This window comes from Chinchilla lanigera, unplaced genomic scaffold, assembly GCF_000276665.1.
Source record: "Chinchilla lanigera isolate Chin_1 unplaced genomic scaffold, ChiLan1.0 scaffold00117, whole genome shotgun sequence".
Classification (NCBI taxonomy): Eukaryota; Metazoa; Chordata; class Mammalia; order Rodentia; family Chinchillidae; genus Chinchilla; species Chinchilla lanigera.
In genome coordinates, this window is record NW_004955518.1 from 2,911,232 (window position 1) to 2,937,786 (window position 26,555).

At 40.5% G+C, this 26,555-nt stretch overlaps 1 protein-coding gene across 1 annotated transcript in view; it reads left to right on the forward strand.

Moving 5' to 3' along the window:
* The first annotated feature begins 1,027 nt into the window (after positions 1–1,027).
* Positions 1,028–26,555, forward strand: part of Gtf2f2 (general transcription factor IIF, polypeptide 2, 30kDa) — a 152,040-nt gene continuing 126,512 nt past the window's right edge. Inside the window, exons 1-2 of the mRNA XM_005409084.2 lie at positions 1,028–1,264; positions 13,703–13,776. Of these exons, the coding sequence (XP_005409141.1) occupies positions 1,199–1,264; positions 13,703–13,776 (140 nt within the window). The 5' untranslated portion in view covers positions 1,028–1,198. The remainder of the gene's footprint in view (positions 1,265–13,702; positions 13,777–26,555) is intronic.

The window sequence follows — 26,555 nt, forward strand, 5'->3', positions numbered from 1 at the left end:
CTATTTCTTATTCATCAATTATTCCTCGATGAGGTTGGAGAGGAAGCAGTATTTCTGCCTAGGAGGAGTTCATAGTCTAGAAAAATAACAGACATGTATATACAAGTTTATGTACATGTGTGTTCATGTTTACATGTATGCTTGTAAACATGTATATTATAGTGCCCTGGGCTAACTATCACACACTGTGATACGAAGAAATTGAACTTCCTCTGGGGGAGTTGATAAAAAGTCTCATAAGAGTGACATTTCCATTCATCTTGAAACATAAGTACAAGTTTGCCAACCAAAGACAGAGGTGAGAGTGAAGGAAAGGGAAAAATAGGACATCTGAAAAATGGGAATCACGTGTGCGGAGGCTCCGAATGACAGGAGGATCCTGCCCTGTTGTGGGTGGTGGTGGATGGGCTGGGTGTGGTAGGGTGTGGGGCAGGGTGGGTGTAAAGGGATTAAAGGGAGAGAGCCTGATTGAATTTTACTTTAGAGGCGAGAAGAAGAGAACTGTTTAAGCAGGGGAGTTAAATAATCAGGTTAATCTCTTACACGCATCGTTACTGACCCAATTCTACGGTGGCTGGATTTTCTACTCAGAAAGACATGTGCTCTGCTTGCTTACTCAGAGCTCAGGGTCGGCCTCTGGGTTGGGACATCGCTTTCTTTTCAGATCTAGAAGTGGTATGCTTTCAATCCGGTAAGGGCCCGCTTGGCTACTGATGTTTGGCCAAAAATGCCCATTGATTTTCCTGACCTGTCCTTCAAATGTCTCTCCCTCTTCGGCAAGGGTTGGACATATACTAAGAGCTTTCATCTCTTTGCACACTGTTTTTCCATTTTACCACCTTTTTCTTCAGGAATACAGACCTTATTGTTCAATGCGCTGCTCCCTTTTTGGCTTGTCTGGTTTCTCTTGGTTTTACTCACTTGTACAATGCTAGCAGCCACTCCCACCCAAGGAGTTGCGAAAACAGAAAGTTTGACCAAAACAGCGCGCCGTACTAAGAGTAGCGTTGCGCAGGCGCAGTTCCCGGCTTCTAGAGGCGTGTTCCTCTTTCCCCGGGCTGCTAGCGTCCTATCCGGTGAGAGGCTCGGCTTCTCAAAGTCTGTCTTCCGCCAAGACTCGCACTTTGCTCTAGACCCTTGCTCCGCCGCCCTTCTGCTTTCGAGGCCGCTACTCCGGCCCTCAAGTCTCTCAAGATCCATGGCCGAGCGTGGAGAACTCGACCTGACCGGCGCCAAACAGAACACGGGAGTGTGGCTGGTCAAGGTACTGTTCGCGAGCCCCTGCGTCCGCGCGGCTCCTCGTACAAGTAGTTTAACCAACCTGGGACCATCCTGGTGCATGTATTCTTTAAAGTTCCGTTCGAGGCCGCCGGGGAGCTTCTCATTCTGAGAGTCGGAAGGCACTGTCGTGACCGTTTACAGACGAGGAAATTAGTTTATGACCCGGAGTGGGTTTCAATTACTGCAGTATTGTGAATGTGCCTTGAATAGAACTAGAACTCCTTTCCCACTGGGGCCTGTCCTGTTAGCCCGTGGTTTGAGCGCGGTACTTTACCCTACACCAAAGAAGTCCTTACATTTCTCTCGGTGAGGCTTACTGTAGTCATGAGTCCGTGTAAGTGAAGGTTTCTTTTTTGGTTTTGTTTTGTTTTTTTTTGAAACAGGGTCTCGCTGTGCAGTTCGGGCTGGCCTTGAGCTCACTTTGTAGCCCAGGCTGGTCTCGAACTTGCAACGATCCTCCTGCCTCAGCCTCCCGAGTGCTGGGATTACAGGCGTGTACCACCACGCCCGGCTCGTGTAAGTTATTTGAGTATCTGCTCACATACGGTTTTCTAGTCTGGAAAGTAGAACTGGCCCCTGTATACCTTGAAAGTGTGGACTAGGTTGATAGACCTTCCTGAAATTCTCCAAAAAGTGGAGAGACCTGTGAGCTCACGGAAGGGGCGGCCTTTGGACTAGAATGTGTTTTTTGGGTCTTGAAAAACAGACCTCACCAGCCGGGCATAGTGGCGCATGCCTGTAATCCCAGCTATCCGGAGGTTGAGGCAGGAGGATCACCAAGGGTTGACGGCCAGCCTGGGCTACATGAGCAAGTTAAGGGCAGCCTACACAGTGAGACCTTGCCTACAAACAAACAAACAAACAAATCGCACACAAAACAAATAAAAAGAAACTGACCTTTAATAAATACTTTATGTGAAGACATACCTTGGTTAATCCTCAGTGGCACTATTTGTGCTTTTTTTTTTTTTTTTTTCAATATAAAGAAGTGTTGTCTTTTAGGGCATATTTAAGTGTTATCGTGAAAGTCTTTGAACCCGAAATATAGGACCTTTGATTTCTTCGTGCTTTACTTAACTGTCTTATCACATGGCTGAGTTCACATAAATTAAATCTAAGAAGGCTTTCCTGTTCACATCTCTTAAAACAGCTCTCATGATCATTGGGTAGCATATCAAACCTCTAGTGATCAAAACATTTGTAGTGTGAAGTGATTCACTATTTGGGGTTGGTTTCTTTCTCCCCAGCGTGCACACCCAAAAAATTACATTCTATGGAAAGATCTTTGCCTATCACCCAGAATAGTGCTTTTGGCTTTGTGGGTGTTACTCAGTGTGATGAATAAATACATGATCTCTCATTCTGCAGCTCTTGTCTTGGTCTGTGGTTATTTGATTCATATCACAGCTGTAACAGTATGACTTAAAAGGATGGAGTACATGTGCATTTTGGTCTTCAACTCCTTGTTAAATGGAGGAGAGTCATTAAAGAGACCTCCCTTGACATGGAAGGAAAAAGTGTGAGAAGAATGGTGGGACTTGAGACAGTATCTTTGTGCTTGGAGCACAGTAAGTATTTGGTAGATGTTTGCTTTGTAAGATTTGGATGAGCAAACATAATACTGTATACCATGGGGAATGGAACAGAAATGCCAGACTGAAAGTGCATGTTAATGTAGAGTGTGTTGGAAAACAAAAAGGAGATCCTAGAGCTGAGGGTCTAAATATAGGTTGGATCCATATATTTGGAATATCAGGCAGTGGAAATGTCCTAATTTTAGTCTATTGGAAGTGAGGAATTTTAAGGAGGATTTTGAGTGGGGCAGAGATGTAAAAGATATTTCAAGAAAGAAAGAAAGTTTGTCCTTATAATTTACAGGGAAAGATGATCACAGCCAGAATTAGAAAAATCTCACAGGGCCATAGCTGTGTGCTAATGAAGCCTGAAGAGGGAAATTTTTTTAGTAAAGATTGTCAGAATTTGGCGACAGTTTTTAATGAAAAGAACTTAACTCATAGAAAAAGAACTCGAAAACAAGCACTAAAAGAAAAAAAAAGGGGGCTGGGGATTTAGCTCAGCGGCACAGCGCCTGCCTGGCAAGCACAAGGTTGTGAGTTTGATTTCCGGTACCGGAAAAAAACAACAAGAAAAGGCAGAAAAAGAGCTCGGCCCAAGTTAATGATTTGTTCTTGTTTTGAAAAAGTAGTTGTAATGTTTTATTTTCTGTTTGTAGTTTCATTACTTTCTTTTTTTTTTGGTTTTTCTCCGGTACTGGGAACCGAACTCAGGACCTTGCGCTTGCCAGGCAGGCGCTTTTGCCACTGAGCTAAATCCCCAGCCCCTTCCATTACTTTCTTATATCAACTTGGAATGCTGTTACTTTTCTAATACTACATATCAAAGAAATGAAGAGTTACAAATATATCTTTCTGGTATATGAAGGGGATGTGTTACATATTTCCTCTTTCTTGCCTGTTCTTATCCTGACAACCTTATTTCTGAAAGAAAATGAGAATTGCTAGCAAATATTTTCTGTTTTGAAACCCATTCATGTTCTCCCTTTGTCTGACAACTTTTGATTCTGTTCTAGTTAAGAGTCACTGTAGGCAGTGGGGTTTGATTTCCATACCTTTCAGATTGAACTTGTTTCATTTGTGATGGAGTTAGCATTTATTGTGATTTTTATGCCCATATCTTGAACATGCATAGATTTTCATCTTGAATTATGAGTGTATTATATGAAGGCAGTACATCAAATTGTAATGGCCTATTTCATTTTCAGTTATGTGTGATATGAAAATGTGTGATATTAAAAAATAACATTGTTTAGAAATTGTATCTTCATTCTCATCAACTTATATTTGTGAATGTTGATTTCAAATTTTCTCTTTCCATTAATATTTTCTGTTATAAACAGTACTTTGAGTTCTGATCTTTGTTACAACATCTGTGAGTTTCTTTCTAGAACATTCGAAGTTTATAGAATACATGTTAATTCCATCACTAGACAAGTATAGCATAGGGTAAGTACAGTAACATCTGTATATATAGGAACTCTGAGAGTTTTTAGCAGGAAAATTTAGTGTTTGGCAAGAACAGGAAATATTCATAGAGAAGGTGTTATTTTATTTTATTATTATTATTTCTTTTTCCGGTGCCGGGAACTGAACCCATGACCTTGCGCTTGCCAGGCAGGTGCTGTGCCGCTGATTTCAATCCCCAGCCCCAAGAGAAAGTGTTATTTAAGAAGAGCCTATTTGCAGGGTATGGTGGCCCAAACCTGTAATCCCAGGGAGCTTGAAGCAGGAGGATCGCAAATTGTAGCCTAGCCTTGGCAACGTAAGTGATTTAGCAAGATCCTGTCTCAAAATAAAAAAGGGCTGGGTGATGTAGCTCAGTATGAAGGCCTGAGTTCAATCCTCAGTACCACTTAAAAAAAAAAAAAAAAAGCCTATGGAGCTTATTAGTTAGAAAACAACTTCCTGTCAAGATGGGAGAAATAGCTTGCCCAGGAAAAAACAAATATAATAGTAGATTCTTTACTGTAATGTCTAAGGTTTGTATTTTTCTGGCCTGTTAAAATACCATCTTGGGAGTTTTGTATATTTTAAGAACTGCTTTGTTGCATTGCTTAGTCTGTGCCACTTTTAGGTTGCCAACTGACTACGCCCCTGCCACACACCCTCTGTCAAATCATGATTAAAATATTGGGTGACGTTTAAAAATATTTTAGCATATTTGTTTTGCTTGGCTTCTAATATTTAGACTTCTAGGAAAATAATCCTCTCTAGTAATGGTTGGTGGAAAGTTAGTAGGGTGGGATTTTGTAAGTCATGTATATTATATTGGGGCTTGAATAATTAAAAAATGCAATTTTGTTTTGAGAATGCAGAGATGGGGGATTGCCATGGGTTTAAGCAACAATGTTAAAGTCAATAGAAGGAAGTAATTCTTTCCCAGTCAGCCTTCCTTGTGCAAGTATTTTGAGTAATGTTTGTTGGAGATGGACATCGTCCCCTGTGAATGTGGTCTCCTTCACTCAGCAGGTGAAATGCCTCCACAGGTAGCTTGTAGCTTTATTTCTTCCCAGATATGCAAGCATGTAGACATTGGTGGTCAGAGAGAAAGCTGTGTACTAGGGAATGGGGATTTAGCTCAATGGCACAGCGCCTGCCTGGCAAGCGCAAGGTTGTGAGTTCAATTCCTGGTACCAGAAGAAAAACAAACAAACAAATAAACGAAAAGAAAGCTGTATACTAGAGAGAGATGAAACTAGAAGAGATGATACAGCAAAGCCTTGCAGATAATAGTGAAAAGAAAGCTTATGTTTCTTATGGACCAGGTATATTACAAAGCAAACCTATGGTTTTCATGTGAGGAATTAAGGTGTAAGGAGATTAATTTCTTGCCAGAGCTTGGAACAATGGTTTAAATTTAGGTCTGTGGCTACAAAGCTTGTGCCAGCAATAGGACGTGTGTTTTTCTCCCTTGGGTCTCAGTTGGCTTCTGTCTTTGGAGAGTCAAATAAGAAGTTGGGAATTTATTTCTGTCTCCTTGTAAGCTCCATATTGTGAACTTCAAGAACATACAGTAAATCATACGTAGTGATGCACTTCTGGGAGACTGAGGTAGGAGAAATGAAACTTTGGCCCAGCACGGGCAATTTCATTACTTAGTGAGACACTGTCTTAAAAAAAAAGAAAAATAAGAAAGGACTAGAGATGAAGCTCAGTGCACAGGCCCTGGGTTCAGTCCCAAGTACCACAATAAATGAAGGAAGGAGCAAGGAGAAAAGAAAACATTCTAGGTTAGGTTTCCTGGGCAGCTAATTCTGAGATGGAGATTTGTAAGAGGGTTTGTTAGAATACTTTTGGGGTGTACACTTGTGAAAGGAAAGAATTTTAGGAACTTTAGTGAAAGCCAGGGATGATTCACCAGGGAACCCTCCAGAGCTGTCCTGAATTGTAGTGAGCTGTGCCCATCAGTTATGGGATATGGTTTGCCTCAGGAAGAGGGCCGACCTTGGGCAAGGGGTCTCTCTTGAGGGGAGGCCAATTTTAAAGTAGACTTAAATAGCTGAGGGCTATCTGCTTACTGTACCCCCAGCAGCTAGGAGAGTAAGGCTTTCAATCATAAGGGGAAATATAGATGTTACAAACATTATGGTGTCTACTGAAGTGCCTTTAAATTGCTTGTAGTCTGGGAGAAATAGGGCTTTGAAATCTAGTAGTTAGAGAGCTAGCTATTTGATGAAGCAGAAGCTTAGGGGGAGTAAGGTGTACGTGTGTCACCTTTTCACCTTAGCTTCGAAGGCAGGGTTGACCTTAGTGCTCTGTCCAGCTTGAGTGAGTGAACTGAAAGATTCATCAAACAAGCTTTCAGTGATTGTCAGTCACTGCTAGGTTCTGAGAATGTTTTAGCGAGAAGACAGACATCACCTGTGCTCTGTGAATTAGGGCTTACAGTCTAGTGCAGGAGACAGGTATCACTCAAGTATTAGTCCTTAGGAAAAACGCTTACAGTGAGGGACACTGAAGTAAGGAATATTGTTCTGTGAGTGTGAATAATAAAGAAACTTGATCTAGTCTAGAGGATTTAGGGGAGGTTTCCCTTGGGAGATAATGCTTGAGTCATTTTTTGTCACTTTCTCTTGTCTTGGAAAATCTGAGAAAACATCCCCATTGAACCTATTACCTTGTCTCTATCTGATTTTCAATGAGTGAGAGGCAGTGGAAGCAACACAGATAACTCGAAATGGAAATGTCCATAAGAATGTTTTAGAGCTTTGGAACCACTTATGGCATTGTTTCTTCTTTTTTTCCTGCCCTCTCTTTGGACTTGGGGGCTGAGACTTTTGGGAAGCTCATTTTCAAGGAAGTAAAATCAATTAGGAAGCTGTTATGAATTGTACAAGACTTGGGCTTGGAGAGTAACTGGAATTAGTGAGAAGGGGTTTGAGTGTGGATGTAATATGAAGGGTTAGGATAAGATATGCTGTTTGATTAGATATAGTGTGTTAGAAAAAAAGTTTTTAACTTATGTGCTTAGAAGAATAGAGTTGCCTTTTACTGAGATGTGGAAAATTGGGGAGGTACATGTGTGTGAGACAGAAATAAGAGTTCTAACATGGAGATTTTAAATTTGAAATTCCTACTGCATATTCAGATGGAAAGTTCAGAGTAGGCAGTAGGATGTAGCAGTTGAGACTTTGGGGAAGAGCCTTGGCTGGTTAGAAATTTAGGAGTTGTTATTATACATATGGTATTTAAAGCTATGCGATTACTAAGATTGTGTGGAGGAGGAGAGGTCTGAGGACTGAATCCAAGGCCGACTGAAGGTAAGAGATCAGGAAGAAGAAATCTGTGTGGGTGCATGTGAGTGTGTGTGCGTATGTGTGTTTTACTGGAATTGAACCCAGGGAGTGCTGAGGTACACACCCAGCCCATTCATTCATTCATTCATTCATTCATATATATTTTGAGGCAGGATCTTGCTAGGTTGCTCCTGTTGACTTTGAATTTGCAATCTTCCTGCCTCAGTCTCTCATGTAGACTGGAAAATGATAGGCTTGTATGAGGATTGAATTTTTAATATATTTAAAGTATTTAGGAGAGTGCTTATTGCTTACTATATCATATTTACTGCTCTAGACTTTGTAGCTTTAACAGCACATTGATTCTGACTTGCTTTTTTGGGGCGGGGGGACTGGGAATCGAACTCATGACCTCAGGCTTGCCAGGCAATTTATTATGCTGCTGAGCTGTATCCCCGGCCCAACAGCATATTAATTCTGTTACAGTTCCTGTGGGTCAGGAGTCCTGGCAACAGCTTAGTTGTGTCCTCTGCTTCAGAGTCTCACAATTGCTATCTGGGATCAGTTAGGGCTATATTCTCACATGAGTCTTGACCGAAGAAAGATTGTTTCAAAGTTCATGTAGTTGTTGGCAGAATTTAGTTCCTTTGGAGTTGTTGGACTGAGAGTCTTTGAGTTCTTAGCTGGCTTCTCACTGCAACCGATTATAGTCCTTTGCCACACGGGCCTCTGGGACAGTGCAGCTTGCATGGACAAAGCAAGCAAACTGAGGAAGTAATGAAAAGAACCATACAGAAGTCACAGTTGTATGTAACCTGATGAGAGAATTGACAGCCCATCCTTTGCCGTGAGTCTAGGTCCTGCTCACACTTAAGGAAGGGAGATTAAACATAAAAGAGTAAAATAAAGGAGAGGTAGTAGGAAACAAAAAAGTAGACTCTTTGGAGATGAGGAAGGGAATGGGGGGAAGGTAGATGTTAAGGGATCAAAAATGATCAAGATCATTAATACATTATACATTAATACAATATCATTAATACATATATTAATTCCTCAAAACAAATGTAACTATTATATAGTGCAAACATATACCAATTTAATAAAGGAAAGGAAATTACCCAAGGGTGTGATGTCAGCAGGTGGGGTTGTTGGGGTCCCTTTTTGAGTCTTTCTGCTCCTTGCAGTGTGCGCCGAGTGTTAACCGCTGTTGTTCTCATGGGAATGATTAAGGGGAGCAGAGGGTAGAGGAGCAGAGGGTAGGAGGAAGGCGGGATTGTCTTTGGTCTGACACACCTGGGAGGAAACTTGAGTGTGCACTGTTGTCAGGATTGGCCATGGTCCACTTTTTCAAGAGGGGCCGGCCAGCAGAGTGAAGAGAGCCTGCTGGGCAAGTGGTAGATTTAGAAGTCCTCTTGTTTGTTTGCTTGTTTTCCTCACCAGAAGAGGAAGTTAGGTCCTCAGCACAGAGGGAGTAAGGAGGAAGAGGTGGTAGGTTTGAGAAATGAGAAGAAAGTTTGAATCATCTGGAGTGGGGGGTGATTGACTAAGGAGATACAGTTAATTTGCCAGGCAGCCCTCAGGACTTAGCTGATATTTATAGCTGTGTAGGGAGACTAATTAATTAGCAAGTTTGTGTTTCCTCAGCTGCTTAGGTACAAATGTGGAGGAAGATGAGGCTTTCATGAGGACTAAGGTTCTGCCAAGCCAGTAAGATAGGGGCATGGAAAGGATTTTAATGGTGGACCATGAAATCTAGATCTATTAAAAGAATTGAAGGCGGCAGCTGGAACAGTGAGAAGATGGTGAATTAGTGAATTGAAAGAATAGACATTACAGGAACTGAAGTACTGAGGAGAGAGCTGGGATTTAGGAGATGGTGGTCAAAATAGCTGCTTGAAATGCAGATTATGGGTGGGATGCTGTTGTCAGTAATGAGCAGGTCTTAGAGTATCTAGAAATAGGTTCATTTGAACCATTAAGTAGAAACAAGAAGAGATACCACCTTTTCCCTAATAGTGACTTTATTAGGGAATTGAACTTCTGATTGATTGATAAGAGTGGACTGCTATCTGTAGAAAATAGTTTTTTATTTGGAGTAATTGACGTGTAACTTCCCTGGAGTTAAAAAATCAAAGACAGAGTAGGAAGCAAAGGCTAACTTGTTAGGTAATATGTCAGATTAAGATCATAAGGTGATATTTCATATGGTTCAAGGATTCAAAAATTTTATTTGATGTTGCCATAGTATTTCTACAGTTCTTATACTTGTGAACATTTGCTATTGCTTTTTAAAAATTTACCAAGGTTGTATTTCTTTTTTATTTTTTAATTAAAAATTTTAACTGATACAGGCATAAAAATTGTACATATTAATGAGAAGCCATGTGATTTATTTTATTTTATTTTATTTTATTTTTGGTTTTTCTTCTGGTACCGGTAATCGAACTCATGACCTTGCGCTTGCCAGGCAGATGCTGTGCCACTGAGCTAAATCCCCAGCCCCGAAGCCATGTGATGTTACCACTTATTTATGGACAAAATGTTCAAAATCCTTTCCTCACTTTTTTTTTTGTGATATGTGGTATGTTAGTACTGTATCTATAGTCACTCTATCCTGCAGTAGTACACTAGAATTTCTCCTAACTTCAACTTAGTATCCATTGATCAGTCTTTCCTCATTCTTACCCTTTCTTCCTAACCTTGGCAGACTCTGGTGAACACTATTCCACTCTCAATTTCTGTGAGATCAACTATTTTTTTATGTTCCGCACATAAATGAATTCATGCAGTACTTGTCTTTCTGCTCCTTGTTTAGTTCACTTAACAGTCTTGTTATATCCATGTTGTCATAAATGACTGGCTTTCTTTCTTTGTTATGGTTGAATAGTATTCCAGTGTATGTAGGTATCACATTTTCTTGATCTAATCAGTTGCACTTTTTAAGTTTTACCCATTTCTTGGCTATTGTGAATAGTGTTAAATTAACATGGGAGTGCAGATACTGATTTGAATTCCTTTGGGTGTATACCCAGGAGTAGAATTGCTGATGTGTACTTTCGTTTTTAATTTTTTGAGAAACTTTCATATACTGTCTTCCATAATGACTGTACTAATCTATATTCATATCAGCAGTATGAAAGGGTTCCCTTTTCTTCACATCCTCCATCCCCGCTATGGCTGTCTTTTGATAATAGCCATTCTTACTAAAGTAAGATGATACCTAACTGTGGCTTTGATTTGCATTTCCCTGATAATTAGTAATGTAGAGCATTTTTTTTATATACTCATTGGCCTTTGTATGTCTTCTTTTAAGAAATATTGACATATTTAGCCCTTTTGTCAATTTTTAAATAATTTTCTGGTTTTTTTTGTTGTTGTTTTTTTGTCTTTTTGAGACAGGGTCTCGCTGTGCAGTTCGGACTGACCTTAGCTCAGGCTGGTCTCAAACTCACAACGATCCCCCTGCCTCAGCCTCTCGAGTGCTGGGATTACAGACATGCGCCACCACGCCCAACTTTCTGTTTTGTTTTGCTGTTGAGTTTTTCGAGGTCTTTATGTATTCTGGATATTAACCCCTTCTTACATGTGTAGTTTGCAGATATTTTCTCCCATCCTGTAGGATCTGTGCGGTTTGTTGTTTCCTTGGCTGTACAGCAGCTTTTTAATTTGATGTAATTCTGTTTGTCTTCGTTTGCTTTTATTTCCTGTGCTTTAGTTGTCTTGTCCAAAAAAGACAGAATTCCTAATCAATTCCAACGTCTTAAAGCACTTCTCCTATATTTTCTTCTAATGGTTTTGTCACCAGGAAGCCTGGTCCTGATGCCACAAGGAACTGGCCCTTTTTCCTCAGTTCTTTGTGTCTTCAGCAGAAGAATTCAGACTATATCCAATGGCAGCTGTGCAGAACTATAGGCAGAGTTTATTGTAAAGCAGATATAGATAGAATTATGCCTTCGAGTGAAAAGTTAAGATGGACAGTGCCATAAAGGTGTCTGCACTGAGTAGCAATTCGGGTAATGTTACTGTTGCAAAATGATTTCCTGACTTATTCAAATAAGAAACTTATAGATGAAATTTATAAAAGAAAAAGTTGTAATCTAGTTTAGGTTTTAGCTCAAGGCAGGGAAGGTATTTGAACAATGTGCCCCTTTCTGTTATTAAACCAGTAGGCTATAGCAACCAGGAATATTGTATGCCATGTTCTAGAAGTAGAGGCCCTGTGTACTTACATGCTTCTGAGACCTAATGAAAGATTTTAAATGTGTTATATACTGAGACCTTCTTTTCTTCATTTAACTGCTGGCAAAGAAAATGTACTTTTTTGGGCCCCTTTTGTCCCTTGTGCCTGCTAATGTCTAACTACTTGCCTAACAGTTTCATTGTTTTTGGTCTTACTTTTAAATCTTTAACCTGTTTTGAGTACCTTTGGTAACTGATGTGAAAGCTGTCTAGCTTCATTTTTCTGCATGTAGACCCTGAATTACTCAGCACCACTTACTACTTTTTGAACTAATCAGTACCAGCCTACTCTCACATTGAAACAGCACCTTAATTTTACTTATGAAAACTGTCACTTCTTGTTTTTAGTTTGTATAATTCTAGTAGTCTTGACTACCCTTCCCCAAAGGTGTCATTGAAATGTATCTCATCTCTGGGTACAATGATGTCCAATGATAAGTTCCATGAGAAACACATTGTGCTAGAGACTTTTGAGAAGGAGCCCTGCTCTATAAGAGCTGCTTTAGTCATCTTGCTCTTCAGGGGGAGGCTATTTAAGAATTGAGTCAGTTTGGGGGACAGAAGAGATGGAGATGGTGAAAGTCCTAGTGACATCATTTGAGCCTTAATCAAGCTACTTTAAAGCTACCTCTGCAATTTTTAGTTATTTGGACCAATAAATCCTTTTTATATTTAAGAAGACTTTCTGTCATCCATAATCAAAGGAGATCCAGTGCGTAGGTATAATTATCATAAGGAGTTTGCCAGATTCTTTAAGCTTGTTTGAATGAGAGAAGAAGAGTATAGCTGAAACCTTGTAACATGTTAAATCTTTCTTCTAGATCTTTTACATAATCTATTTTTTAAGCGTATGAACGTCAGACCAGAGTCAAATCTTGTATCTGATACTAGCTACCTGTTGCTTTAAACCTCTCATTTTCAAGGCTGACGTAGGAAGATCGCTGTGAGTTCAAGGCTAGCCTAGGGGACATAGTTCAGCCCAGTCTGGGCTACATAATGAGTTCAAGGCCATCCTGGGCTACAGAATAAGACTCTATTTGAAAAAATAAAACAGAACAAAACAGTAACAAAAACTCTCCAATTCAGTTTTCTCATGTATAGAATGAAGAGAATGATAGCAATTTTGCGGGGCGATTGGAAGGATTAAATGGGGTAATGGATATATAATGTCTAGCATGGTATCTCACACTGTTGGTTCTTTTTCCCTTCCTCTTCCCCAGCCTCTAACATACTTTCTGAAACCTAGCAGTAGTGCAGTAAATTTTAGTGTGAAGGATGTATGCATAATTGAACAAACCATCAGGGTTTTACCTTTCTGTTTCTTAATTCTTACTGTATTCAAAATACTGCAATTTATTTGACTAATAGTCAAGATTTTTTTCCCCCAAATAAAATCTTGCTGCATAGATTTTTTTTTTCTTCCCAGTTCGGGCAAGGGCCTCTGACTCAGGCATTCACATTCATATTATTATTCCAAGAGAAATTACAGGACAACTAATACTCACTGAGTACTAGCTTTGAATAAGGTGTATGCTTTATACTTTATATAATAAAGTATCTCATTTATTCCTCATAATAGAATAACCTTAATGGTGTATACTGATTACAGAGTCCAAACTACTTCTCAGAAAATGTGATGTAGGAGTCAGCATATATTACTCCATTTTTCTTTTTCAAAATTAAAACCCATCTGATGGCATGTATCCTGTTACAGATACAATGTAATACATTGATTAAGGAAGTAGACTCTGGAGCTAGACTGTCAAGGTTTGAATTGTGGCTCTATTATTTACTAATTATGTTGCACAGTTTATATAATCCCTGGGTACCTCATATTCATCATCTGAAAAATGTTTAATTTTGTTTTAGGTGCCTAAGTATTTGTCACAGCAGTGGGCTAAAGCCCCAGGAAGAGGTGAAGTTGGGAAACTGCGGATTGCCAAGTAAGTTATGTGTGTATTATTGACGTTTTTAAAAGCTGTTTCTGAAATTTTTCTAAGCACTTTTAAATGTGAGTACAACCGTTGGTCAGATAGTTTACTTGGAAGATGAGAAAGTGCATCTGGCAGGCCTTCTCAGGAGTGGGTTAGTAACTGGCCTCCAAGGAGACATGCGGAGTAGTTCCTCGACCACTGCATGAGGCTTTGAGGGACCCTAGACACGAGCCATCACCATCAGTGAGACCTATCGGTCATTGAATTTTTCTGTGTTTAGATTTTTTGTCCCTAAAGTTGCCTGTTTTGCAGGGCTTTTACATGAATCAAGTGAGATGAAATGAACATAATTATTCATTTTTCTCCCATCTGTCCAACTACTAACAAGACTAGACCCTGCTTAGCTTCGCAGATCGGACAAATTGGGCGAGTTCAGGGTGGTATGGCCATAGACTATTTATTTGTATATTTAACTTTGTAAGATGTTGTATTTGTGGAAATGGTAAATTACATTTTCTTGAGTTGTCATACTTTATTTTATCTCTAGTGCTGAGTCTCAAACCTTTGGCCTCATGCATATATGGCAGGCCCCTCTACCACTGAGCTACAATCACAGCTTTAGTCAGACTTTTATTGAAAGCTAGGTTTGATGCCGCATGCTTGTAATCCTAGCATTCACCTGTAATCCTAGCACTCAGAAGGCTGAGCCATTCACAGCCATGTTTGTGAATTGGCGGCCACTCTGGGCTACCAAGGGGGTAGGTAGCCTAGGAAACATTGAGTTCAAAGCCAGAGTGGACTGTATTGTGGACTACATAGAGAGACCCTGTCTCAAAGAAGAGAAACTTCAAGCTGGGCATGGTGGCACACACCTGTAGTCCTAGCATTCAGGAAGCTAAGGCAGGAGGATTGCTGAGTTGCTGTGAATTTGAGGCCAGCCTGGGCTGCATAGTAAATTCAAGGCCAGCCTCGACTACGGTGTGAGACCCTGTCTGGAAACTAAAAAAAAGAATAGAAACTTTAAAAAAACCTTTTTAGAAAAAGGAAAGGATGTGTATTTTTAATTGTAACTCTATGAATCCCTCTAAAGTGGATTTCTTTGTAATGTAGATACATACCTTCTTTTTCTTAAGGACGAAAGAATTTTTTATATTGAGGTGTTTTCTTTTTTTTTATTCTTAAGGTATTTTGAAATGGGAGGTATCACAAAAATAAAACTTAGTAAATATATGTCACTGAAGGACAGGCTAGAGGGGAAAAGTCTGCTACACCCCATGATATTTTGGGGTGGTTGCACTAGAGCTCAAGACAAGGCTTTTTCTTCTAAATAGCTATGCATCACTGTTTGACTTTGAGCCTTACCAGTCTAAGCTTTAGTGTTTTTGTCTGTAAAATGTGGACAGTAATACCTTCCTTCCCTGTAGGAGAGTGTTTAGAAGACAAATTAAATAGATTACAGTTTGTTAAAGTGCTTTGTAAACTCAAATGTTCTCTTTCTCTATCATGAATATTATATTTCTTTAAACCTCTGTATAAAGAAAATACCTGATTGAGTAATCTAAAAATCATTCTTTTAGTGTGGGCAAAGTGAGACTCAGAAAATATAAGTAAAAAGAACCATGTTCAGGGAAAGCTGTGCAAGCCCCAAATATTATTTTCATCTGTAAAGTAAGATTTTTAAGATAACATGCTAAGTAAGCATGAATGAGATACTGCTATTTTCTTTGTCAGTCCTTACTTGGTAGAAAATTTCAGGCTTTTTGCTCGCTTAAAGTTGATGAACTAAAATACACAGGGTGGCTACCCCCCCGCCCCCGTTTGCTCAAAAGAGTCCCAATTAATATTTCCCTGTTCAGCCATTAATAGTATCCCCTTCTTTCACTTTCCAGAGTGTCCTATTTTTATTTTACTTTTTTACTTTTACTTTTTTGCTTGTTTTGAGATAGGGTCTTGCTATGTAGTGCAGGCTGGCCTTGAACTTGTGGCGATCCTCCTGCTTCAACCTCCCGAGTGGTGGGATTACAGGCATGGACCCCCATGCCTGGCTCTGTTTTTAATTTTTGAGACAAGGTCCTACTGTGAAGTCCATGCTGGGCTTGATCTCACTGTGTTGCCCAGGCTGGCCTTGAGTTCAAGGCATTATTCCTGCCTCAGCCTCTTGAGTAAAGTGTGTCCTGGTTTTGACAATAAACTATGTCGTTACCCTAAATGTTTGCGAACATTTGTTTGTGTGTATTCCTCTGTGTGTTACCAGGCTGCTTTTACGAGCTGGCATTGTTGACTTTTGTAGGGGTTCAACCAGAATTTCAGAAATAGCATGTGGTTTTTTTTGTTGTTGTTTTTTGTTTTTTCAGAAGTAATACATTCTTGTTTTTATTTTATTTTTAACATTAGTTTTGTGGAAAATAAAAAGTCATCTGTTTTCCCCATTCACATTCCTCCTTTTTTTTTTTTCCCCCCTGGTACCAGGAATTGAACTCAGGACCTTGTGCTTGCCAGACAAATGTTTATGCCACTGAGCTATATCCCCAGCCCCTACCCCATTCACATTCCTGAAAGGTGGTGGCAGTTTGTTTGGCATGTAACCCTCTAGATTACTCTATTATTATTTATTATATTGGATTATTTTGGATGCTTAATGTGTGGACAAAATTTTAAAGCATCTTTATTCCCATGATCATAGTTAAGTATTTCTCAAGGCTGTTTAGGCTCTGTTTTCTGACTTTGGAATATAGCTCTAAACTCCAATTTTGTTCTCTCTGTGATTCACTTTTATATGAATTTTACTGTGCTTTTCCTTTACCTTTTCCATAGGTGCATGGTCAATACCTCTGTTCCTTCTTTTCACTATTCTAGTCTCTGCCTTCTTTTAAACTGACTTGAAATCCCTCTACTCAAATCACTTTATAGTCAATTACAGTTGAAGGAAAAAAAGCAGAATTTCTTAAAATAGAATTTTGTGATATGATGTGGTAGTACATTCCTATAATTTCACCAGCTCAAGAGGGTGAGGCAGAGGAATTGCAAGTTTGAGGTCAGCCTGGGCAATTTAGTAGGATGCTGTGTCAAAATAAAAAACAAAAAGGGTGGGGATATAACTCAGTGGTAAAGTGCCCAGTACTGCTAAAACCCAGTGTTTGGGTTCAATCCCCAGTACTGCCAAAAGAACCCAAGCCAAGCCAAGCCAAGCCAGGCCAAGCCAGGCCAGGCCAATGCAAACCAACCCAACCCAACCCAACCCATCCCTGTGGCTGAAGAAGAGTTTCCAACAGAAGGGACAGATAAAGAGCAGGTTGTGTGTGTGTGTGTGTGTATGTGTGTGTATATATATTCTGTATATAGACCAAAGATCTAGCCACCTAATATGATGTACAATCAGTCTTTTTTATTTGTTCCTTTGTTTATTTGAGACAGATTCTTGCTATGTGGTTCAGGCTAGCCTTGAACTCATTATGTAACTCAGGCTGGCCTCAACTCATGGCTGTCCTCCTGCCTCAGTCTTCTAAGTGCTGGGCTTATAGGCATATGCCACCATGCCCAGTGTATAATCAGTCTTGTAGATGATTTAGACCTTTTAAGGATGAGAAGAGACTTGCAGAAATAGCCTGAGATTGCCATGGAAATGCTTATAATAGCTTGTTCCTCAGTAGGTCTTTTGGCTGTGTTCTCTAGGCCCCTTGTTTACATTTCTAATTTAGTTTTTATTGCGGTTGTGAAATTTCTAAATTCACTATTACACGAGTATAGGGTGGATGAGAAATGCTTTAGCAGCACATGTGACTCGATTATCAAGATTATAGTTGATTTAGAGCATATGAGTCATCAGATTTGTGTGGTTATAAACAACAGGCTCCATTAATAGGTGTTTATTGTTTAGAATGAAGTGGAATGATAATCCCACTCTTCTATGTCAGTTAGTTCATAGTGCAGCATTATGTTCAGTTCTCAGTGCTGCTCTTGGACAGACGTGGATAAGTTCATCCAGTAGAGTGGGAATAGGGATGATAAATAAACTATTTGTCATGTCGTTTGAGGAGTGTGGAGCAGTGAAAGGTAGTAGGGCCATTAAGAGGTGTAGGGCAAATCCAGTAAACTGTCTTCAAGTAATTCTAAAACTAGGAAGGTAGGCTGTCAACTACTGATATTGTATTGGAGATTGAACCTGGGACCTCCACACTGAACTACCTCTGAGCCATTTTTTATGTTTTATTTTGAGAAAGTCTCAGGGGCTGGGGATTTAGCTCAGCGGCACAGCACCTGCCTGGCAAGCGCAAAGGTCGTGAGTTCGATTCCCAGTACCGGGAAAAAAAAACCCAAAAAAAAAAACCAACAAGTCTCATTCAGTCATTAAGTTTCCCAGGCTGAGCTTGAACTTTCGATCCTCCTGCCTTGGTGTCTCAGAGTGCTGGGATTATGACACAGGTGTGTGCTACCATGCCTGGCTAACTGTTGATCTTGAGAGGAAAATTAATTAGTTTATGGGATCTGTTGTCTTAAATTTGGGGATAAAAAGTGAAAACAGTTAACATTTTAGAAAGATTGTGTGGCACACTAGTTACAGGTCTGGACTTGGGAATCAGGCCTGAGCTTTAGTTCTCATGTTCTCACTAATTAGCACTGTGTTTTGGAGTAAGTTGCTCACCTTGTTTCTTCATCTGCTGAAGGAGATAATAATACTTCAGAGAGTCAGTATATGCATGTGAAATCGTCATTAAGTGTTCATACCGCACACCCTCCATAACCTGCTGCCTGTGTCTGACGTGTGAGTGTGGGCCCCCTCACCCCGTCTCCCAGAGCTTAGCAGCAGCGTGTTGGGCAGCATGGGCTGGAAGCTGGGAGGATGTGCTCGGTGGAGGGAGGATGTGCTCTGTGGGGGGAGGCCGTGGAGGGAGGATGTGCTCTGTGGGGGGAGGCAGTGGAGGGAGGATGTGCTCTGTGGGGGGAGGCCGTGCTCAGTGGGGGGAGGCTGTGCTCAGTGCGGGAGGCTGTGCTCAGTGGAGGGAGGGTGTATTCTGTGGGGCGGTGGTTCATTCCAGGAGACAGAGCTGGGGTGGAGAGCCTGGGAGAGGCAGAGGCAGAGGCAGGAAAGAAGTGTTCAGCTGGTAGTACAGCTCTTCATGGTTCTGACTTAAGACCTGAAAAAGAGTCCAGTTGTGAGTAAGATGAAAATAAGAGCCTGTTTTAACTGTTGGTAACATTTGGGCTATTTGTTTAAAGCAGTTTGTGTAAAGTGCTTAAACTGTTGTACTTGTGTTATTTTTATGGACACCTTACATGTACCGCATTTTAGTTTATAGTTTTCCTTTAGCTTGTTTAATTTTAAACCTAGCCTTCTTTCTTTATCACCATCTTGCCTCAGTATACTTTAGTTTTTTAAGTGTTTGATCCATTTTGTGTTTAACTAACAGTCATAATCATGAATCTTGCAACCTATAGTAAAATGACTTTTCCTGGGCACACCTAAGTTGTAGCTTTAGTTCTAAAAATATTTAATATTCTAAGTCATAACAGTAATAAAAAGTCTGCAAACAAAAATTGACTGAGATACAATTTTTTAAAAAGTATTAGAACAGTATTGTGCTGTTGCTAGCCATTTAAGTTGGTACAAACTTTTTGAAAGGCAGTTTGGCAACATTATTATGTATATATACAAATAACATACCACACATACATGTACAAAATATTGCTGTTCAAAGTAAAGTACATTAGACTTATAGTTCCATTGTTTTCTCTCAGAGGTCACAGCTCAAGATTATGCACAGTTCCTGGTGCTGCTACTGATAGAGCTTGGCAAGCTCATTCATAGTGTGGAACTGGGATGATAAGGCTAAAAAATTAGCAACAAAATATTCATGCCTTTGACCAGTATTCCCATCAATTTCAAGGAGTTTATCCCATGGAAACAATGTTAATAATACAAAGGTTGCTAAATATTGATGTTAATTATAATATTATTTGTTAGAGAGAAAAATTAGTAACATCCTCATACCTTTAGTAAGGAATAGAGAATGCTTTAAAATTATTTAAGATTTCTATTTTAAAACAATCTCAAACAGAAGTTAGATAGTATGTTTTCCCTGAACCATTTGAGAGTAAGTTGCTGACATTATACCCTGTAACCCTTGAAGACTCTAATGTGTATTTCCTATGAAGACATTTTTCTACCTAATCACAGTATGTCTGTACATAAGCAGTACAATTATTCAAGGTTTACCAGTTGTCCCAATAGTGTAACAGCGATCTAGTCTAGAATCTTCAGTTGTATTCTGTTGTCATGCCTTTTTATTTCCTTTCATTCAGTCTAGAACATTTGAAGTCTTTCCTTGACTCTTATTTTGTATAAATGCCAATACTGTTGACATTTACAAGGCAATTATTTTATAAAATTTGAGTTTGTGTGGTGTTTCTTGATGATTAGATTTGAGTTATATGTCCTTGCAGGAATATAATAAAGATGAAGCTTGTTCCTCTAATATTCTAGCAAGGTTTATGTGCTTTTACTTGTGGTATTAACTTTGACCATTTCATTAAGGGGTATCTTTTAAGCCTCTTCCCTGTAAATTGAGTATTTTTATCTTTGTAATAATTACATGTTCTGTGGGGTGAATTATATAAATATTCTATTCTTTATAAAAAATTTAATATATTTACTTACTTGAGTACAAATTTATGGATTCAATTTGTGGACTCTCATTCACTGGGTTACAATTCATTGCCATATCATTTATTCTGATGTTCAGATTGTTCAAAATTTAGCCAGTGGGAGCTCCTCCTAGCTTATTCTTATGTCTCATTTTTTTTTGTGTTTTTTTTTTTCTTGGTACCGGGAATCGAACTCACAACCTCGCGCTTGCCAGGCAGGTGCTGTGCCGCTGAGCTAAATCCCCAGCCCTTCTTATGTCTCATTTTTAACTATGATTAAAAAAACTCATAATTTTTGCCACTTTAACAATTTATTTGTTTATTTTTGTGTTCTACGGATTGAACCCAGGCGTGTGCGTGCTGGTTAGGTGTTATACTTACAAGCCATGTCCCCAGCCCCATTTCTTTTTTTTCAGGTTTTTAAAATTTTATTTTAAAGAGTAAAAGAATAACATAATAATGGGGGGGGCTTACCAAATTATAGACAAAGTGGTAGGAAATTATCAAAGTGGTTATTGTTTTACATATTGTTATCTACAAGATAGTTTCTCAAGATAGTTTTACATATTGTTTTACATATTGTTATCTACAAGACAGTTTCTCAGGAAAACATATAGACAAATAATGGTGAGTTACACGCAAAAGAGGTAGGAAATTATTAGTAGTTGTACTATACTTTGGTATCTTCAAAGTGGCTTCTGGAGAAAGTAAATAGAGCTATACATGAGTGACCTATTGAATAATCATTAACTATTCTCAATGGTGGTTGTAGGAAACATAATAAACATGCATCCATTTATGAAATAGGATAGGAACAATACAAACATTACAGAGTTATGGATAGATTAGTAGGAAAATATCAATGGCTGCTGTAATATATGGTGGTATCTTCAAAGTGGTTTCTCAGGAAGACAGAGATACGCAAGAAGGATGTAACAAGTAGTTACAGTCTAAGGGTTGTCAAACATAGCGTATTACATCCTCACCAGTGACTCCTGTCACTGAGGTATGACGGCTGGAAGGAAGGCCAGGATTGAAAAGAAGGACTGAGAGACTTGCACCTGTGTCTAGTAACAGGCTGTTTTCTTGTTCCTCTATAGTCCTCATTACCCAGGACTCCTCCATGGAGATGACAGTCTGGCCAGAGGGAGAAGGCAGAGTATGCCCTGGGCCCTCTCATTTCAGTTGGACTAACTGATAGGATGGGTCTGAGCTCTGGGGCCTCCGCTTCAGAGGGCAGACTGATCTCCAGTGGTCACCTTTGCATTCAGGGCATGGCCCAGAGGGCCTCTTAGGGCAGTTCCTCTTGAGGTGGCCTGGCTTTTAACAGTGGTAGCAGATGAATGCAGTCATTGAGTTCTTGTTGGGGCCCCAGGAATCAGACTTGGGGTCTGTTTCTCTTAGTGCTGCAGGAAAAGCAGCTGCGTTTTCTCAGTCTGTTTGTTTTCTCTCCTGGGCCTCCTCCTTGTCATGGCTATAGACTACTGAGGAGGCAGTTCTTACTAACATCTCAAGTGAGCCATCTGGGGCGAAAGCCATTCTTTGTAGCTTTTTCTCTCCAGCCTCCCATTGCACTGGGACCCCACAAACAGTTAGTGTCCTCTCCCCAACCATCAGCACAGGCTGCAGGAATCTTGCTGCAGACTTCTCTGGAGCTCCATGCACTCCCCGGCAACAGCCTGTACTGTCAAGGGAAGAATGGCTTCCAGGGGGTCTCCCCAGGTATTGCGCAAGGTCCTCCTGGTTTACAGCTTCAGAAGGGCTCTCATGATCCCAGTCCACAGGACCTTTGACTCTTTGGGCTTAGTCTGTATTCTCATGTTCTCCGAGTCCTTGTTCGGCAGCTGCTCTTCCACTGACTCTGGACCTTTCTGGTTCTCAAGGGCAGGAGCAAGAGTGACCCATTGTGTGGGATGTATTACCAGGGGTTTCTCAGTTGGAATGATTCACACATGTCTGTGGGTGGGCCTCCACAGCCAGTGCATGGTGGGCCAATTGTGTCATTGTTTCTCTGTGCCGTAGTAGTTCTGTTGATCGGTGGCGGCTGGCCTGAGGGCTGGTGCACGCTAGTGTGTGCTGCTGCGCGGCTTCCCAGGCACCGAAGCCCCTATTCCCAGGCGCCTGCGAGGGTGGGAGCCGGCCTGAGGGCCAACGCTCCCCACCATGTGGCTTCCAAGCGCTGGGGCCCCTACTCCCGTGCGCCTGCGAGATTGAGGGCCAGCCCGAGGGCCGGCGCTCCCCGCTGTGCGGCTTCCTGGGTGCCGGGGCCCCTATTCCTGGGCACCTGCAAGGCAGGGTGCCGACCCAAAGACTGGCACTCCCCGCCGTGCGGCTTCCCGGGCACCAGGCCCCATTTCATGAATAATTTTTATGTACAGTTCAGTGGTGTAAGTTGTGATCTTTGGAGTATTTCTTGTTTTTTCTTTTTGAGACAGGGTCTTTCTATGTAATCCAGGCTGGGCTTGAACTCAGTATGTAGCCCATGCTGGCCTTGAACTTGAGGTGATCCCTCTTCTTCAGTCTTCAGAGTACAGTACCACACCCAGCACCGTTTCTTACTTTTTGAGATTAGCAGATTTTTTAGACTCTTCCTGTATATTTCTACATGAGCACTGAATCAGCTGTTTCTCCAAGGAGCTCTGTTTCCTTTTAGAGGAGAATAATATTCAGTAACTAAGATCTGAATACCCCAGTCCTGGCTGCTCCCAGGATTGGGAGCAGAGTTAGGGAGTATATCTACATGTGTACAAACACAAGCATACATACATACCTTTACATCTGTGTATCTGTATGTTTTGAAAATCGCAAAGTCAAACCACTATCTAGTTGTTACTCAATATCATAGAATATGTTCCAATTTTTTTTGCCTTTTCATATTTGTACTTTTTTTCTGGAAGTAAAAAACGCAGTCGTTTGTCCTTAATACATTATTTGTTTAAGCCTCTGCTCTTATTTGCTCACCTGTGTGTGAGTGCCCTCAAAACCCTGCGTGGGCTACAGCTACCCACACTGGGCTCCCACCTCTGCTGCCCTCTGTGGGGGTACCTTCCTCACTCAATCAGGCTACCCATCCATCCCCTCCATCGGATGCCTGCTTTTCCTGCCTCAGGTTGTCTCTTTGTGTGGATGTCCTCACTTGCTAAACTCTTGCTGAGCCACACCTTTTTGGAGGTATCCCTCCTTTTCTGACTTGGCTTGTACACCGTACCCTCGGCTGTCCCCTCAGCCCCAGGAACATCCTCTATACCCTAGTTGAACTGTGACTGTCCTACTCAACTCACTCTACAGAGTGCTACCTTGCTTGGTCTTGCTTTGTGGTTTTTGAGGTGAATTATTCATGAAATTGAGGTATGAATAAACAAAACAATAGCAATCCTCAAGCATAGTTGAAAACTTGATATTGTTTGGCTGATTTTCTTAACTGGGTGGGATAGGATGGCCCTTTATTAGCTATCAGTGATAGGAAAAACTTATGGCTCTATTGGTGTCAGATACAAGAAATATTTAGAAGTAAGAAAAAAAGACATGATTAATAAATTTTTCTTAGAAGCAAAAGCAATGATACAGAAGTCTAAAGAAGTAGCTATGGGGTGTTGAGGAATGGACTCAGTAATAAAGGAGAAAACATAGCATTATGAGGAACTCAGTGAAGGATAGGCTAGATGTTTGCCTCATTAATTTCTGAAGATATTGCTGTGTGACACAGTAGTTGATGTCATTTTGGCCATAGATCATCATGTAAGAGTATATTATAGTTGTAGAACAACAAAAGGCTGCATGTACTTCATACCTTTAAAATAAGTTTTTTTTTTAAATTAAAATAAGTTTTAAGTCTTCAGGGCTTAACTTTTTTTTTTCTAGAAAATCTAGTCATCTCAGAGCTCAGCAGTATTTTACAATTCCAGCTAAGATGCTGTTGTAATTATGCATGTCAAAATGAAGTTACCCTCCCCTCCTATGTTCCATAATTGAGTCTGAGTGATTTTCTAGTTACCTAGTTTTCTAGGTATCCAGACTGGAAATGTCAGTGTGGTCTTTAATTCATTTTTTTCGTTTGCTGCCCACCTTGAGTCATACCTTCTGTCACTTCTGACAACTTAATGACCTGTGATGCACCTCCTCTTTACATTCCACAGCTAGTTCAAGCCTTCATTTCCTTTTTATGTGGATTTTTGTGTTTACCTTCATTCAGTTCAGTAAATATTGAGACTCTGTGTGACTTCGGCTTCACTTCATCCACAGCACCTCTGACCAGAAGGCAACTGTATTAAATGCCTCTAGGAGCTAAGTTCAGGAGTGATAGGGAGGGGATTATGGTGTATCCGTGCCTGCCCCTGACACATGTCAAGCTGAATCGGAGGCCAGTTGTTGCCACATTCTCCACTCTTGTAAGCGAAGTTGGAAATTCATATTTTTATGTGACATTTAAAAATGTTCTCATGTCTTTTGTATATACTTTCCCAACAAAGAAGAGATTGACATTGTATTTTAACATGCAGTGAAAGAGTAGAACAGCCTATAGTAGACAGAGTCCAGACTCCAGACAACTTAGTATGGCCTAAAAGACCCCTTGACCTCAGGCTGCCATTCTGATGTCAGAAGGAATGTGCTAGATCTGTTCTCATTTCAGATATTTACTTGGGCTAGTTCCTTTTTTTGTCTTTTTTTTTGAGACAGGATCTCGCTATGCAGTTCAGGCTGGCCTTGAGCTCACTTTGTATCCCAAGCTGGCCTCTAACTCACAGCGATCCTCCTGCCTCAGCCTCCCAAGTGCGGGATTACAGGCATGTGCCACCACGCCCGACTGGGCTAGTTCCTTATCCTAGAATCCTCCTATTTTCTTGGCCTCATTCCTCACTGAACTGATCTTTTACTGGCTTTCTAGTTTACATTTCCCACAGTATGTTGTGCCTCCATCTTAAAATTTTATCAAGTTGACAAGATACAACTATCTTCTTTAATTTGCATAAGGGGTGTTTATAGTTTTTCGTGCATTGGACCTGTCTGTTTTTATGAGACTGAGGCCTCTTCGAGGACAAGGGCCTATGCCTCACACTGTTCCAGACTTAGCAGAAGGCCCAGTGGGTGAATAGTAGTTCCATAGTAACTGAGCAGCTGAGTGAAGGCAGGTTGGCACTCAGCTGGGTGTTGTGGAAAAACAGCAGTTTTCTAGATGATCCTCATATCTTTGGCCACTTTGAATCCATTCTTTATATATTTTGTGGTGCAGATTTGCTGGAGGGTCTTTGTACTTGTTATTTATTTGTTCAAACAGTATCTGTGGATTGCCATTGCCTAAAGAGTAAATTTCATGCGTCATACCGTGATCTTCCATGGGTTAGCCTTTTATTTTGTTTTTTGCTTTTTTTTTTTGGTGCTGAAATTTGAACCGAGTGTGTTCCTCATGGTAAGCACATGTTCTGTCACTGTGCTAGACCCCCAGCCTCACTATTCCTTGTTTTGCTTCTCTCCTAGCCAAATCTGATCACTCGTTTGTGAGTCTGAGTACCTTTCCAGGCTCAGCTTAGAGCCACCTCTTTGCTGAGCCATCCTTTAAGGCCTAAAATGGAGGAAATAGTGTTCTCCTGTCTGGTCCTGGCTGTGTCTCTCTCTCTTTTTTTTTTTTGGGTGCCAGGGATTGAACTCAGGACCTTACACTTGGCAGACAGGCACTTGTGCCACTGAGCTATATCCCTGGCCCAGGCCATGTCTCTCTTAAGTGAACATTAAAACTTGTGTCTTTTGCTAGCTGGAGCAGGGACCTTACATTCCGTATTTTGCATATAGTAGGTAAATACATGATTTTGAAAAAAAATCAAGGCTATTCATTTAGGATGTACATTAATTTCATAATTGTAAAGTTAATTTCAAAACAACTCAAATGCATAGGAGATAGTGTGATATCTATACTAAGATTTCACTAGTTCCAGTGAAATTAAGGCTACTTAAAAACTGGTTTTGGCTAGTTTTTGTTTAAAAAATATATATATATAGCCAGGTGTGGTGGCGCACGCCTGTAATCCCAGCACTCGGGGGGCTGAGGCAGGAGGATCACTGTGAGTTAGAGACCAGCCTGGGCTACAAAGTGAGCTCAAGGTGGGCCTGAACTGCATAGTGAGACCCTGTCTCAAAAAGACCAAAAAAAA